Source organism: Vitis riparia, chromosome 16, assembly GCF_004353265.1.
Source record: "Vitis riparia cultivar Riparia Gloire de Montpellier isolate 1030 chromosome 16, EGFV_Vit.rip_1.0, whole genome shotgun sequence".
NCBI lineage: Eukaryota > Viridiplantae > Streptophyta > Magnoliopsida > Vitales > Vitaceae > Vitis > Vitis riparia.
The window spans coordinates 23,850,809-23,867,719 of NC_048446.1; the positions used below are offsets into that span (position 1 = coordinate 23,850,809).

The following is a 16,911-nucleotide window of genomic DNA, read 5'->3' on the forward strand; positions in this document are numbered from 1 at the left end:
TCCCTTAACTTTCCATTCTAGAAGAAGATTTATCATTGAAGTCAGGAACACCCACACTAGTCTGAAAGATGTTAACAGCGAAGTCCAAAGCTCCCTTGCCTTATCACTATGAATCAAAATGTGGTCAGCCAATTTTTCACTGTTTTTACAAAGGCTACACCTATTGACCTTGGACCATCCCCTCTTCGTTAACATGTCTACTGTTAAGATTTTTCCCTAAACTGCTTCCCAAGCAAAAAAAACTAGTTCTAAGAGGTGCACATGAACCCCAAATCTCTTTGGCTGGGAATAATAAATTGTTTTCAGTCCTTAAAGACTTATAATATGATTTGACAGTAAACTTTCCCCACCCATCATTCTTCCATACTAAGGAATCCTCCCCTTCTTGAACCTTTAATGCAGAAATATGTTCCAAAAAATGAGTCACCTCCTCCAATTCCCAATCTTGGAAAGATCTTCTAAAATGCTCCCCCAACAACAGCCTCCATCCCCTTGCCTCCCCCACAGGCCTGCCACAGTATCATATTTGTGGGCTGCAAGCCTGAAAAAGAGTAGGAAAAACATTCTGCAACTTAGAATCCCCAACCTAAGTGTCCCACCAATTACTCGTGTGTCTACCATTTCCAATATGGATACTTGTGTGTCTACTATTTCTCTTGATGTTTCCACATACTGTTTGCTTGAATAAAGCTAATATGAATAGTTTCCTGTAGATGGGCATGAACTATTCATAAATCTTAACTGTTTTTGTTATGTTGATATTGTGAGTGTTAGCAGGGATAGAATTTGTTAATCTCTTGCCCATGTTGGAGAATATGCATGTGACTAGTTGTATGAACTCTAAGATTGTCTACTAAACCATGAATATATACTATTTAGTTCTTTGAAATGTTATAGCTTATCACAATCATGTAAGCAAAATGTACAAGTCTACCTCTGATCAGGATTGGTAATTATTGATGTTTACTGCCAAGGAGTAACTCCTGCTGTGTTTCTTCTGTTTGGATGATTGGGGAGTCTCCCTAGAGCTATGTCTGGTGTCCGCTTTGTGGGGTTGAGGGGTGTGGTGGGTTTTGCAGGTGGGGACTACATTGCTTCTAGGCTCTTTATAATAGGCATTTAAAACATTGTACTAGATTTGAAATGCTCGAATATGCTAGATGTTGAAAGAGCAGATTATAGGAGCCACAAAGAATCGGTCTGCACCTAGATGCCATGCAGGCATTGCATGCTTGTGAAGCAAAGAAAAAGGGGCCAACAGGATACGTTGAACTTGAGCAAAAGAGCACAGGCTGGAGCAAGATCTGTAATGAGATGAGACAAATTTAGAGAGTTAAGCAAAGCTATAGAGGATGTAAAGTTTGAAGATGGTTTCTTACTGGTGAAATGGTGCATGAAAGAAATTAAATATCAAAGAGCTTCCTTAGGGAACAGCTGATTGCTAGAAGTAGCACCTCTGTGATGCTGCTGCTGCTGAACTTTCTAGCATTGTAGGGAAACGAGCTTTCAAAAATCTTCCAACAAGCTAGATGGGGAACTCCAATGCCACCACTACAGGATCTAGCTTTTCTTAAAGGTGAGAAGTGTTGTAACCTATTGTCTGTGCTTGGTTTGTTGAGTTCAGAATTGCCTCTTCTCTAGTTGCATACACTTTCTTCTACCCATGTAGGTCAATAATTCTCATTGTGAAAGATGGCTAATTAGATTAAGTAAATTAACTAAGATTGGGGGGGGGGTGTTGTTGTTGGTGTTGTGAATTATGTGTTTAAAAACTTTTTCAAACTGAACAAACAATAACTAAGAAGATGAGAAATTAGATGCAAGACAATAATAAAGAGATAAAGAGAAGAAATGGAGTGGTTTGGTAAGCCGCCTACACCCATTCTTCTCAAGCTCTTAATAGAGTGAGGGTTTCACTATCTTTAAGACTTTTTAAATCAAAGTCTTCAAACTTCTTACACATGGATTCCAAGGTTCTAATGAACCTTCACACTCACTTCAAGTACTCAACCTATTTGAAGACTTTTCTCACACAAGGAGTAAATGAGAAGAAATTTAAAGCTTCCAATCCTAGAAACAGTTTTAGCTCACAATACAAGTAGAAGCAAGGATGGATTTGAAGGTGTACAAAAGAATATGCAAGTTTGGAATTCAATGCACTTTGAAGTAGAACTTTGAATAAGAGAAAGAATGTTTTTCCAATTGAGTGTGGTTGTTTTTTGTTCATAAATGCTTTAAAACTCTTCAATTTATAAGTTTCTACCTCGAGAACCTTAAAAGCCACAAAAAGACCTTGATTGGTCGAACATTGATTTGACTAGTTCACTCATTGTTAGGCATTAAATGCTCTACAAGTTCGTTGGGGTTCTGAACTCAATAGTTGATGTGATTGGCCCTCGATCACTCGAGGCTCTGACTTAAATTGTTTATGTGCTACTGGAGAAGAGAGGATGAAAATGTACCCTTGAATGGTTGAGCCCAATTAGCTCAATCGGTTCTTGACCCTGTCAACCAGTTGCACTATAAAGTGCTAAAAATGACTCAATTTGAGGTTTGGAACTTTCAACAACTTGGCTAACCATTCATAAAATCTTTTAGAATAAGTTTAAAAAAAAATTAGCTCAAAGTTTCAAATTAAAACAAAGATCCATCCAATTCTTTAATAAAAAAAATCCTTTTAAGCTTAAGGATGAAAACTAAACCTTTAAGTGCATGAAAAATAGTTTAGATTTTAAGTGCACCTACAAATACCATCTTACTATGTATCCTAGGTCACTTAAGGTCTTCGAGGTCCCAAGTCTTCACAAAATTAATCTTCTTCCATAGTTGCTTGAGTTTTCTTTAAAATTTACAATTAAACTTAAAAAATTCAACTTGACTTGAACCATTAGTACATTAACCTTGTTTTGTAAATATCAAAACTTAGTAGGAGAACCCTAGACTAACTCTCATGTTAACTCATTCCCATCTAGTTTAGTCACTTCCCTTTCTACTATTCTCCTTGGTTATCATGGTTGCTTTATTTCTGCTATGTAAGAACATTGTTTGCATCTGTTCATTCATTGATTTTTATCTGCGATTAGACTGCACTTTCAGAAATTTCAACATATGAATTAAGATTTTAGTTGGGTTTTCCCCAGTTTAGTGTGACCTGCTGTCCAATTCTTCAGCTAATTAAGAAGAGAAGCCAACTTGACATTAATAAAAAAATAAAAATAAAAAAGGATTCAAAACTCTTCCCACCAAAGTTGTTCTTTATATCAAGGTGGGTACCATAGCAGTGAAATGGGATCATTCTGCAGCGTGAAGCAATCCATCTGGCTGTCCACAAGCTTTCCACATTATGATTTCCAAATCCTACAGCTGCCAACTTTTACAACTGGATTTAGGTCTCTCTTGGACTTTTCCTATTAGTCTAAATTACTGGTGGGCTGCCAAGACTTAAGAGAGATGATGATTTTTTATTCTGTGGGTGCCTTTGAACTGATCTTCAGTTTATATCAGGTAAAGTAAAAGACCAAGCACATCAATGGCAAATAGTAGTACCCAGGGTAACTATAGTATAGTTTTATAGTATAGTTCCGGAGCAAAAGGCTATGGCAAGGAAGAAAAGCTGCTTATTTTACAATTTATAGAAGCTAAATCCTCCATTGTCGATATATAATTTTGAGTGTTCCCAACACTTTCATCCATTAAAACATACCGGAAAAAGTTGGCACAGGTACAACACACAAGGGTAAGGGGGCAGGACCTCAAAACACACAACAAATGAAAAATGCCATCAAAATCACCTGTGTTAGCTACAGAGGTTGGGTATGCACACACCAGCATCTTGATTCTGCTGTTCCTTCCATATCCTTCCTGTAACTCTCAGCTTCAGCTCCTTCCTGTCCCCACCGGAGAAGAAAAGTGCCATGTTTCTTTGGATAATGAGACCATCATGGCTGTCCCTGACCTTTCTATGGCTATCCCGGATGCTCCTTGGAGTACCCTCCCATATGAGTTTCCTTCCATTTGCACCAACCTCCAGGCTGTAACCATAGTTCCGTGCTTCATTCTCATCACCCATGAAACGAAGGAATGCCATATATACAGGGGACATGCCGAGTTGAAAGGCTTCGAAGTGAAGGCAAAAATATTGACCAAAACAATGGAAGACCTGAACAAACAAGTAGGGAAGCCAGTAAAATAAGGGTGTGTAGCAGCAGTTAGAGGTTGATGCACAAGCCACTAATGAAAATTAATTAAGATGATAGCAACAGGTTGAATTGCTTGAATTTTCAATGGTCCACTGGACGATCCAGCAACATCTTTGGTGTAACTACTTGCTATCAGATAGATCTGGTGACCAAATGCATGCGATCCTGAATATGTGCTGCACTGGATCATACTCAAAAAGTATGTTCAGTAGGATCACTAGGATGAAGTGTAGCCACACGGAAACCAAATTTCATTCCTTTTTGGCCTCAATGACATTAGCAATTTCAATTCCCAAGTAGGACTAGATATTCATTCCGACACCACGGAAAACAAACCTAGAATGGTTTTATTTCCACATGGTTTGAAATGTTCCCTTAGAAAATGGCACATCCATGAGACACACCTGCTAGTAATTTGTGCTCCAAAACACACCCATTATGGAAGGTCAAGTGTACCAAGGCAAGTTATATAATTTCTAATTTCTATACTTGGAGAGAAAACAAATCCAATTTGAAAATTTTAAAAAGTGATACTGCACTTACTGTTAGCATCCAGGTAGCATTTTCTACTTCCCGGGGATTGGATTTTACATATCGATGGTTAAATGTACATCCAGTGTGCATGTCCACCTTGTGATCATCCCTGAGATGGGAAACTAAGAAAGGAATGTCCCCAACAACAGAGCACTCGGATCCAGCATATGGGCAATTGTATGGTCTGAAGTTGCATACTGCCTCATGCTTGAGTTTGCTGTAATAAGGAAATATCTCCGGGCAGCCCAAGGAGTAATACTTGCAAGGCAATTCAAGAGATTCAGCCACCTTCTCCAGTGCTAAGCACCTAATATCTCCAAGCTCCTGTCTACAAGTAGGGCACCTATTGTGAACCCTTGTTTTACAGGTAGAGCACAGGGTGTGTCCATTGTGGCACTGCAAAGAAGTCAACTTGTTAAAAACCACGGCTCAATTTTTATGCCTTAAAAGCAAATATAAACAATTAAAAAGAGAGTCGAGGAAAAACTCATTTTTGATCTGTTTCTGAACCATACCAGGCAGTAGAGACCAGACTTTGCAATCAAACATCTTATTTGATGCGAAGGGACAAGCCAAGGACCAAACAAATAGAGGAGAAAACAAAGTGTTGAGGAGAAGATGCCACAGAAATCAAAAGAAAGTGAAAAGGTGTGAGTCACTTGAATTTCTTAAATAGCTAAAAACAGGTGTCTTACCTATTATGGCTCTTCATGATGATTTATTCTTTTGGTGAGACTCTAGGTTGTGATAAGCATACATGATTAATCATCTTTCCATGGAAGAAAAAACATCTAGCTGGAATACGTTGACAATGGAAAGGAAGCAATCAAAAGGAAGAACAGCCATTCAACAGTTCCACCCGACAAATCCAATGCAAGGTATAGCAAAATATAACAATCACAAAGGAAACAAGTTATTATGTGATCTACCAGTAAGTAAGAGAGACCAGAGAACATGGGAGTACACTATTGAAGAGCTGCTTGGAACACTAGTCTATTCGTAATAAGCAGAAATAGTGAAATAGTTCCAATTAAGTTATAAGATGGTTCAAAACCTCATAAAACTAGATAAGAACTTCCAGTTATCTTCTAGTTTTAGCAGAAACTAGAGGAATCAGTCTTCCAACTATAAATAACTGTGAAAAACCTTAAGATTTCAGATAATCAATAGTAAGAATCCCAGATAGAGATGGTGTTAAAATATGCCAACAAGTCTAATTATAAGAATATTCACATACTCCAACATAACTTGTCAAGCATCTGATACTCATAAACTGTTTTAATTTCATACTATAAATGATAATAAAAAAATGCACTAGCATCTCTCTCTAAACTTCATAAAGCTGCAGATAACAATAGGAAAATTAAAGATGATTGAATTAAAATTATGGGAGCAATAGCCTAACAGGAGAACGTATAATTCTTAAAGAATGGATTAAAGATCAGTCTTGTGTGTAACAATATCCTTTGTTTCTGAAGCTCTGGATGGATGGGGCAAAGTGCTTTCAAGATTATCCACTGTGATGTTATTTGATACAATCAAGGCAAGAAGACCAGCAGAATTGTTTATGATAAGTTTTGGTATCATACTATCATGGAGTTTCTTCTAGAGACAATTCAACATAATTCTTCTTAACGCATTACAATATAGGAGTTTAAAGGGTTCTCCCCATCATGAAAGTAGTCACTTCAAATTGACAACCAATTCGAATCAGCTCCAATATCAAATCAAGCAATCCACAAAAGACCCAAGTGCCATTCCATCCATATACCAAAATAAACCTTCAAATCCATTTGAAGAAATCATTTCATCCAAAACCCACTTGTAAAAACACATCAAACTCAACAAAAAAAACATACCAAAAAATAATCCATCAACCCCAAAAACCCCAAATCAATCCCTTGTTGATTGATTGATTGATTGCAATGGTATTACACAGGCTTATCATTTTGTCGCCCTAGAAAATGAAACGCCCAAGTTCTCAATTGAGTGGAGATTTCAAAACATTGAAAAACCTAATACCCCAAATTCCAATATTTTTTGTTCCTTCTCCCACAATTCTCATCAACCAAACGGAGAATGACGAACGTATCAAATTCTCTATTGATGGGAGATTTCAATTTTCTTGCTTCCCAAACAATGCCCAAAACTCCAAAATTTCCCTTTTTCCCATACTTTCCTACCAATCAAATAGACAATAACCAATCCAAGAAACCACCTAAAGAGGAGAAGAAATGCGCACATATACACACTCACCTGGTGGATTGGTGGGTACATGGAATTGGTGCACACGGGGCACTCAAGCAATTCATGAACGCTGGTCGCCGGAGCAGTCGCCGGAGGAACGACGCCGTTTTGAAGAGGCTTCGACGAGAACTGATGAACCACATGATTGTGATTGAGATTGTGATGATGGTGATGAAGGTGGTGGATCTCCTCCTCTTCCATGCCATCCGATGACGATACACACTCGATATTATCCAAGTCCATTAACACACGCCCAGAACCCCTCTAGAAATTTCAAAAAAAAAAAAAAATTCCCACAATTTTCAATATCTTCTTCTCTCTCTGCAATTTTTCAGTCGGTTTCTCGCGTTCTTTTAGGAGAGAGAAAATGAGAAAATGAGATAGATAGAGGAAGATGGAGAGAGAGGGTGGATGGATTCCGGAGAACCAAACAGCCCCTCAAAAGGAGGTTCTTTTCTTCCTTCTTCTCTCTATCTGTTTTTGTTTTCTTTTTCCCTTCGTTTCTTTTTCTTCTCTTTTCTATAACTTTCTCCCTCTCTCTCTCTTCAGAGAAGCGCGGAAGAGAGAGAGAGAGTGTTAACGACACCCTTAATGTCTTGAGTGGGACCGAGATCCAACGGCTATGTAATTTTTGACTGTTTTTCAATTTTTAGAAAATGCCAAACATAGGAAAAATTTTCAATTACTACTTTTTTTTTTGGAAAAAATTACAATCCTAGTGATTAATTCAACAGTTGAACGCTCATCATACGAAGCTAAAGAAATTTCACACATCAAAATACATTGATTTAAGTGGATTATTTTTTTTCTTCTAAAAGTTTATTGCTTTAATTTGGTTGAAAGAAGGTTTAATAGGTTGAATAGGAATTGAAACAAAATAAATTAGCTTTTTCTTAGATTATGAAGATATTATTATTGTTTAACATTAATCATATAATGTAGAAATAGGTTCTTCACTAAGAGTTGGATAATTTTACTTCTCATGAAAGCCTCTTTTAGCATGCACAAGACTGACCCATTCTCACATTAATGATCTGTACCATCCAATCTAGAGCTTCAAAGTAAATAAAACTGGCATAACCATTTAACATTTTATTTTATTTTCCTAGACATGGTTGTAGCTCAAAGTGTTTACACACAAAAGGGCATGGATGATGCCACATTGTGTGTCAACAAATTCTATAGAGGAAGGAGAATGATGTCACATGGGCTATATAATTGCTTTGGGAAAGGCTTTCACTCCCCCCCTCTCCACATGTGCCTCTGCCCTTTTGCCCTTCCTTCCCCTTGCCCATGATTGGACACTCCAACATATTCCCAACACTTCTCCACCTTCACAAGGATAATTTTTACATATGCTTCTGCTCTTGGTGGTTGCTTCCATAATCTCATGATGTTGATGCCCTGCCAAACCTAAAAAGCCCCCCAACATTCGCATTTGCTGAAAAAACAACAAAAGCCCTCCTCCCCCTCCAAGGCTGGTGAAACCCCAGGATAAACTAGAGGTGTCGACTTCGAGCCTTCCAAATATTTATTTAAGTAATGTAAGATAAAAGGGTATACCCACATCACCCATAGCGCTTCAATACAATTGAGATCAATGCCTCCCTGTCGGTGTGGGGAAAACAAATCAGAGGAGCAAAACAAGAGGTGGATTCATTGTCTCTGGTGTTCATCAATCCCCATCACTCAATTTTTAGCTGATGATTCATGGGGGTTTTGAGATATAAGTTTTTATGAACATTTGGGAATCCATCTTAAGGCACTCAATTCTGTTGATCAAATTAACAATCTGCATCACTAAATTGTGGAAAAGGGGTACATGGGTTGCTGCACAATTGAATGATACACTGAAAACTTTCAAGAATTGTAGCATGGTTGCCAATTAAATCGTTCAAAAATTATGGTTTTCTGCTTAAACTTATTATGTACAAGTGTGAGAACAGGAATTGATCTCCACCATGAGGTTTACATGCTGGCGACAATGGAAGGAATTTCTGCCTCTGCCTCGGCTTCACCATCAGAAGAGCCCTCCATGGGTGTTTCTGTCTCCTTTAATTTGTGTTGTGAAAGATAGCAGTCCAGTGCACCCTTTCCGTAAAGTATTTTGGCTCCAAATCCGTGTCCATCAGAGCCAACAGCCTCATCATCAACAACTACAGCATCAATGATATCATTTCCTGTTCTCACATCTGGGATCTGCAATAGAAACAGGATTCATCAAGTGTTACTATGGAAATTGCAATATTTCATCCATTTTTGTGGCCTCACATGCAGCAATAAGTAAATTTTGGACCATTCAAGGAGGAAAAAGGACGTGACTAGTGCTGGTAAAAATGCTTCTTGAAGCATATGTATCATCAGCCACTCAGTTGATTCATACAGGCAAAAGCTTGTAGGGTTCCAGCTTTATATCAAATAAGAAAAAGTCACATACCTCATACATCGCATCCATCAAAATATTCTCTAATATGGACCTTAAGCCTCGAGCGCCCGTGTTTTTGGACATTGCCTTTCTAGAAATTAATCTCAGAGCATTTTTTGTGAAATGCAGCTTGACCTGAGAGAATGAGAATAGCAAAATCAGTATGGATTAAGGATAGTTGCATGGACGGATAATACAAGCCCACTAAGTATCTGGGAATAAAATTAAAAAATGGATTCCTAAGGATAAAGATATAGTTTGAGAAAAGAAACTTACTCCATTCATTTGGAACATCTTCTTGTACTGCTTCCCCAGAGCATTTTTCGGTTCTGTTAGGACCTACAAAATAAATCATTATTACTAAGTTGGACAAGATGTTGTGTTATCAGAGACAATTGAAAGCCACCAAGAAACACAGAATAAGTTTAGAATGGTGGCATTTGCAGGAGGAGGACTAGCAGGCTAATTCCATCAACTAGATATTTTTTTCCCACCAAAGACCCCTCCATGGGGGACAAGGGGTAGAAGTATTTGAAAGTTTAGACATATCTGTCAGAATTTCCTTTAGAAGACACATGATCAAAACAATTCATATTAAATCATATTACCTCAACAAGTTGGTTCTCAGTGAGAGCTGACAAACTAACAAGGATTGGAAATCGCCCAACAAATTCAGGTATTAAACCGTATGAAATAAGATCACTGCTTTCAACCTGCAAAACATGTTAAGAGTTCATATAGGGTGTGAATGTCTAATGGGCTTCAAGGGGAAGAAAGAAATTAGGGTGTTCTACAAAGAGGGCTATGAACTGTTACTTGTCAGTTGAAGTCGATGTGCACTTACAGTCTCCAATAATGATGATGCCACAGCAGCCTCTGTCGGACCACCAGTTCTCATGTTTGCACGTACTGGTGCACCAAACCCAATAGAAGAATCTTGGCGTCTGAAATGAATGTAGAACACGTCAAGTTGCAGAATAACTCCGCATGGATACCATTAAGAGGGAAAAAGATTTGTAATTTTCATAATGATACCACCTTTCAGAGATTGTTTTCTCTAGATCAATGAAGGCACCCCCACATATGAAGAGAATGTCCTTTGTGTCAATCTGTGAAAAGGAATAAACAACAAAAAGCTGATCTTAAAGAGAGAGCAACACAAGTAAATTGAAAGTGCTAGCTAGTGAAGCTGGAACAGTCTCCGATGGTTTTTTACCAAGACCTGGAATTGAATCTTAATATCATTAGAATTTTGGTCTTTGGGTCTAAGAGAGGGATAAATTCCATTTTTGTAGAGCCCATGGCCCAGTTGGGCTTCTAAAAGGATATCAAAATGAAAAAAATGGGACAAATGCAAATTCATTCAAAGCATGAGGATTCCAAGGGGATGCCAACCAAGTAAGATGTGAGTTTCAATAACTAAAAAGTTGTAAGGAAAAAAAAAATGCATGTTTTCTTTTCCTTCGATCATTGATATTGAGTGAATTAGCAATGAAAATAAAAAATAATGAGAAAAAACCAACAATTCCTATCTCTTATGCTTGTGTTATGCTTGACCTTATGTATCTGTGTGCATGAATGTGTGTGTGTGTGTATCCCATTTCTCAAACCCTTAAAATTAAGATATTGATGTAAGTCATTGCCTGATAATCAAATCATCGCAGTATTTGATACCTCTAAAACCATTAAACTTGGGGACTATGGTTTCCCAAGAAGTACTTCAGAGAGGATTCCAATTGTGACTTTCTACTTTAATACAGACAATAAAAAAATTATTGGCTTTCAAGCTAAGTAAACCACAAAAATAGAGGAGAGAAATGCAGGCCACAAAACAAAAGAAGATGTGCTAAGGCCTATTTGGCAACAGTTTCAAAAATAATTATCAAAAAACAGTTCTTAAAAATAGTCCTCAATTATTTTCATGAACAAAATTCTATTTTGGGAACTTAAATATGAAAAAAGTTTTCTTGGCTTATTCTTTATACAGATACCATGTAATTACATACAATACGAAAGTTCCCATTGAATTCTCCATACTTTTAATTGTTTATTGTTTCTCAGAATACTCTATGAAAAACTCCCTGAAAATCCCACAAAATTGTTTAGAACAAATTCTCAAAAAACTGGTTTCAATAAAAAATTTGTCAATCTGTACTAAAGAACCAAAAACTACTTTAAATTACTATTTCCAAACAGATCCTTAGCTTTTCAATCATCCCAGAAAAATGAGCAAAAGTTTTTTTTTCTTTTATTATTATTATTATTTTTAGAAAATGTGAAATTAGCTAAGTGACTCTACAAACTCTTTATGAAGTGATTTCAATTAGGCTAAACTAATTTAAGTATAGACCACCGCCACCCCTTAAGGGAGCATATACAAGCATGTGTGAGTGCATGTATGTGTTTGAGCAAGTATTTATAATGGCAAACACAATAATATCCATGTGCATGAATTGCTAAAATATATTCCTTTGAACAGCCACAAGTTTGCGACTTTGCATTCTAAACCACAGCACATAAATACCTGAATGTTGTCACCTCTGGGGTGCTTTCGAGCTCCCTTTTCTGGGACGTTCACAACCTAAGTCAGAAGGGGATACAAAGATTAGACATGAAAGTAACCATTCAATGTTCACCCGAGTGAATCTTTTTGCAATTTTACATTGTAAGTGTTTCCACTCAGTTTTCAGAACTAGTAGATTGATTCAAATATTATGGGGTTGAGTCAGCGGTACTTTCTAATGCTTCAATACAAGAAATATGAAAGCGACAAAATGTTAAAGAAGAGTTTTTCCTTTTTAAAAGAAACATATAACACAGTAACTCATCATTTTTAATTATTTCGTTTTGTGGATTGAGCCAATCCACCCCATAAACCAAGTTTTCTTATTATTTGGGTGGTTCTTCAGATAAAACTAAGACAATGCACATCGCCCAGAGTTTGCCCAGCCAGTGTGAATCAGCTTGCTGAATACAGATAAAAAAAAAAAAGAGTTCCCCTTTGCATCAAGCTCAGAATGCTTTGGGTACACATTACCCACTGGAGTGAGAGGTTTCTGTAAATAACCAAGTTTCTAGCATGTAAAAGGTGTACTTACTGTTCCTTCCAGCATTTTTAGTAAAGCCTGTTGAACACCCTCCCCTGATACATCTCTGCTAAGATTGAGGCTCTCAGCCTATGAGCAAAAGGCAGAAGTATAAAAGGAATGCAGAAGAAAATAAGACAATTAAAAAACGAAACCAAATAAACTATTGTCAACCATCAACTAGCAATAGGGAAACCTTCTTCGTGATTTTGTCAACTTCATCAATGTAAACGATGCCCTGCTGGGCAGCTACTACATTATAGTCAGCAACCTGAGAACATAAGAAATCAGGATCACCAATCTCCAATGCTTAGCATAGTTCATTTCCAACCAAAATCTCATAATACAGACACAATTCAAGATTTGTGGCCCCAACAGAAAATCAGTCTTGCTTATGCTCAAAACAAAAATGTTTCATATTTTCTGGAACCCAGTTTTGAGATAAACTTTGCTCAACAATGAAGAACAATTATGAAATTCAATCAGAAAATTTAAATTTCTGTAAAGGATCACTGGCATCTAAATCCCAAAACTAGACGTAGAATGCACAGTTCATGCGCATATTTTCATGAAAGTAAAGAATTGTTTACCAAATATCTATAATATTTATATAGAATAGGCTTTATGGAGAATTTCCATTTATTTTTGTTATTTTACATAGAGTGGATTTATTCATGCTCATGCATGCTTTTCTTTGTCTTATAGGAACAGGTCCAGTTACCATGAGGAGCTTGTATAATATAGATTCCACATCTTCCCCAACATATCCTGCCTGCAAATAACATTTTGTCATTCCCATAAGTGAAAAAGAAAAACTTAAAACTCTTCATAACTCTCTTGTAACTTATAAAAAAACAACCACCAAACTTTAAACAAGGAGAAGAGAAAATAAGAGAATATGATTGATTCTATTCTTATTAAAAAGAAGAATGGACAAAAGAAAAAAAAAGAAGAAGAAGAAGAAGAAGAAAATCTTCACTAATTTGCTTGAATGGAAGAAGAAAATTCCTTGATTACTATGGCCATTATTCTTACCAAATGGATCTCGAGCTAATCACAGTTCAAAAGTTACCAATGAGATCATACAAAAGAAAAAGGAGAAAGAATGACTCACTATAAACAAAAAAGATGAGTTACCAACTTGCCTGAGTGAGTGTAGTGGCATCTGCAATAACAAAGGGAACATTCACAAACCGTGCCAAGGTTTTGGCAAGTAATGTCTTCCCTGTCCTTGAAAAAATGAAAGTACCAAGTGAACCAAGTAATCAAGAATAACATAATTATAGACAAAGAACCAGTTGAACCTTTTTTGCTTCACAATTTCAATTATACTGTTTAAAGAACATAATCATGATGCAATTTTTAAAAATAATACATAAAGAACAAAATAATTAAGAAATGGATTATTAAACATTTGTTTGGAAGTTTATCAAAGACATAAGCCATAAAAATCCTAACTATATTGACCATGGTGTTAAATAAAACATATGAATTAACAATGTAAAATAAGTATCTTGACTCTTCTAATTATATATATATATATATATATATATATATATATATATATATATATATAGAGAGAGAGAGAGAGAGAGAGAGAGAGAGAGAGAGAGAGAAAGGGGGGGCGCAAAATGTGACACAAGAATGTTCTGGACTTTTCAGCGATATCAAGGAATTACAATCATGCAAGGATGCTCCATGATCATCAGTAAGATCACTAGAATAACCTTTTTGTTTGTTCTGAAACTTGAGGTCTCATTCAGGCTTAACTATACTTCAAACTCCACTACCATATGAAAATTAAAATACTTTGCGTAATTAACTAAATTACCTGAGCCAGTTGGTCCCATTAGAAGAATGTTACTTTTCTCGAGTTCCACTGAATCATTATCCGTGGCCTCTGCTTTGTCATCACTTGTATCTTCTGCAGGCCTAATTTGCCAAGTTGGATCACTGAATGTCAGAATTGTATACCACAACAAGAATAGGAGCCAGAAAGATTAAGCAGCACACACAGCCATGGATACAAACACATGAATAGCTATGGACCTTGTAGTCCTATAGCGTCTATATCATACCAAGTTAATTGAATTAAGGAAATCATTCCCACAAGGCACTTCAATAGCCCTGAGGCAATGACACTTCCTTGTGAACAGGTGGGTATAAGTATAGTCTCGTGCATATGGTCCATTTGTGGTATAACATGCATCAATGTCATAAAAGCATGCAAGAGAAACAAACAAAGTTGAATTTTAGAGCTAACCACTTTTGGAGGGACTCATGATAGATCCGCTTATAATGATTATATACTGCCACAGAGAGCACCTACAAGGCAGACATACAATTAATGACAATTAGGAAACATAGCTATACCGCTGAAACATATAATCGCAATTAACAATTCAAGATTTATGCATAAATTACTTCCTTTTATTACACAAAACTTCTGAAATGCAGCCAAGTTTCTTTTTCCACTTCAATAATTGTCACAAATATTATTGAAACATATTATTTTATTACACCTAAAGAGATTTCAGAAAAGGCAATGGGAGAAAACCCTTTAAGCATTAATCAAATCTCCTTCCATAGAAAATGGCAGTAACTCAAATTAGTACATCCAAATAGCCATATAAGAAATTAATAAAAACCTAACAAGTGTTCCAAAACAGCCTATTCCATTCAAAATATCTGCTCAAATCTAACTACACCACAGAGTGCATTCTGAATGGAACTCATATCCTCCAAAATCAAACTTTTATGATAGCAGTTTCAAATGAAGTTAAATCTTATTTCAAACTTGAGCAGCAGCATCCAAAAAATTATTCGCTAAAACGACATTTTGATAATGCAATGCAACATATTCATAAACAACACAAAAACACAATGTTGAAATTCAGTATCAATCAACAACTATACTCAAAACATCACCTTTTTCGCTCTCTCCTGCCCAATCACAAACTTATCCAATCCTCTACAGATCTCTTTCGGGGTTGGGAAATTGTGGCCCAAATTTGATCCTCCCCAAGACTCATCCTTTGAATTGGAACCGAACCCACTACCTGCTCCCCCGTTCGCTCCTGCCCCACCGCCCCCACGGACCAAATTCGAACCTGATCCCCCCTGCCGGACCACAATTCCGTCGCCGGACCAAACCTCCGGCGGGTCCCCAAAAGAATTCAAAATAGTATCCCTGCTCAATTTTTTACTCTCATTCGTACTAAAACCCACCTTCGAAAACCTCTGATTATCGAAGAACTCAAGACCCTTATCGACAAGTTCACCACGCAGAGACACGGGTTTGAATGAGGTGAAGTGGTAGGGTGTGTGGGAATGCGTAAAGCAATGGTCGCAATTGGGTTTGTGGGAAATATAGGAATTGGGCAAACGACCCGCATGCATATGATTCAAGATGAAGTATCTGAACTGAGAGAATGTTAACAAGGCCGTTTCTCTAGACGATTTCGACCTCAGTGCAGCGGCCATGGGACCTGTAAATTTCCCCGGAAAGTTAAGGGAAACTATGTCAGAAAAATGGGGTTTTGGCGCTTTTGGGGGTCATAGAGGGGATTAAGGAGAAAAGTGAGACGTGGGTTTGAGAAAATCTGAGGCGAATTGAAGTGGGTTTTGTTCAGATTTTGGGATTTTGATTAATGGAGGAGAAAATCGGAGGAAAGAGAGTCAGCAAAAGACACAGAAGAACGGTGGAAACGACGCCGTTTACGATTCACATATCTCACAAGTCATATCTGCGTCGAAAATATCCTCTAATAAAGAAAGAATGTCGTGTAAGGAAAAAACTAAGAAAAACGACGTCGTGTTTAATTGGGATTTCTCATTTCTATTGGTGACTGTAGAAAAATATCCAAAATATCCACCCATAAATTGTGTGGTAAATAACCCTTAAAACAAAATATCTAAACCAAAATAAAATTATTATTTTGTTAAGCTTTGATATTTTTGTTCTTTCCTTAGATAATGTTTCAGAAACTATTTTTCAAATGTCAAAAAAGATAAACCCAATATTTGAATATTATAATTTTTACATTTGATATTGCTATGAGCCTATAAGCCTATTTTACATTAGATAATATCACATTTGATTAAAACACCAATGCATATCAATTTTTGAAATAATAATTGTACCTAAATTAATTTTCAAATGATCATTTATTTTATAATAGTAACATTACGTGCTACATTTTAGGATAATTATAGTCTGAATTCATTCTATTTTATTAGACCCTGGATGTACCAATGAAAGCAAGGCCCATGGGCCTTGCATCTTTATGGGCTCTTCTACACCCAAACTTGGAACCTGTGACTTGATGGATACCCACAACCTGCTACGGATTCAGCCCAATATTCTTCACTTCAGTCCAAGGTAAGTCCATCATATTTGATACTCAGGAATATGAAATTT

At 36.7% G+C, this 16,911-nt stretch overlaps 2 protein-coding genes across 2 annotated transcripts; both read right to left on the reverse strand.

Annotated features, from left to right (window-relative positions):
* Positions 1 to 3,543: 3,543 nt before the first annotated feature.
* LOC117934175 (E3 ubiquitin-protein ligase SINAT5-like) lies at positions 3,544 to 7,482 on the reverse strand. Its single transcript, XM_034855807.1, has 3 exons — positions 6,990 to 7,482; positions 4,743 to 5,129; positions 3,544 to 4,159 (listed from the first exon to the last, which is right to left on the reverse strand). Exons 1-3 carry the CDS (start codon positions 7,221 to 7,223, stop codon positions 3,797 to 3,799), a joined length of 984 nt encoding a protein of 327 aa, XP_034711698.1. The 5' UTR covers positions 7,224 to 7,482; the 3' UTR covers positions 3,544 to 3,796.
* Positions 7,483 to 8,753: 1,271 nt separating this feature from the next.
* LOC117933748 (CLP protease regulatory subunit CLPX1, mitochondrial) lies at positions 8,754 to 16,209 on the reverse strand. The gene is made up of 14 exons (XM_034855267.1): positions 15,420 to 16,209; positions 14,755 to 14,816; positions 14,323 to 14,423; positions 13,637 to 13,716; positions 13,213 to 13,263; positions 12,688 to 12,762; positions 12,504 to 12,581; positions 11,930 to 11,986; positions 10,444 to 10,514; positions 10,250 to 10,349; positions 10,014 to 10,118; positions 9,682 to 9,744; positions 9,418 to 9,540; positions 8,754 to 9,179 (listed from the first exon to the last, which is right to left on the reverse strand). The coding sequence occupies exons 1-14, from the start codon at positions 15,972 to 15,974 to the stop codon at positions 8,949 to 8,951; spliced, it is 1,752 nt and encodes a 583-aa protein (XP_034711158.1). The 5' UTR covers positions 15,975 to 16,209; the 3' UTR covers positions 8,754 to 8,948.
* Positions 16,210 to 16,911: the final 702 nt, after the last annotated feature.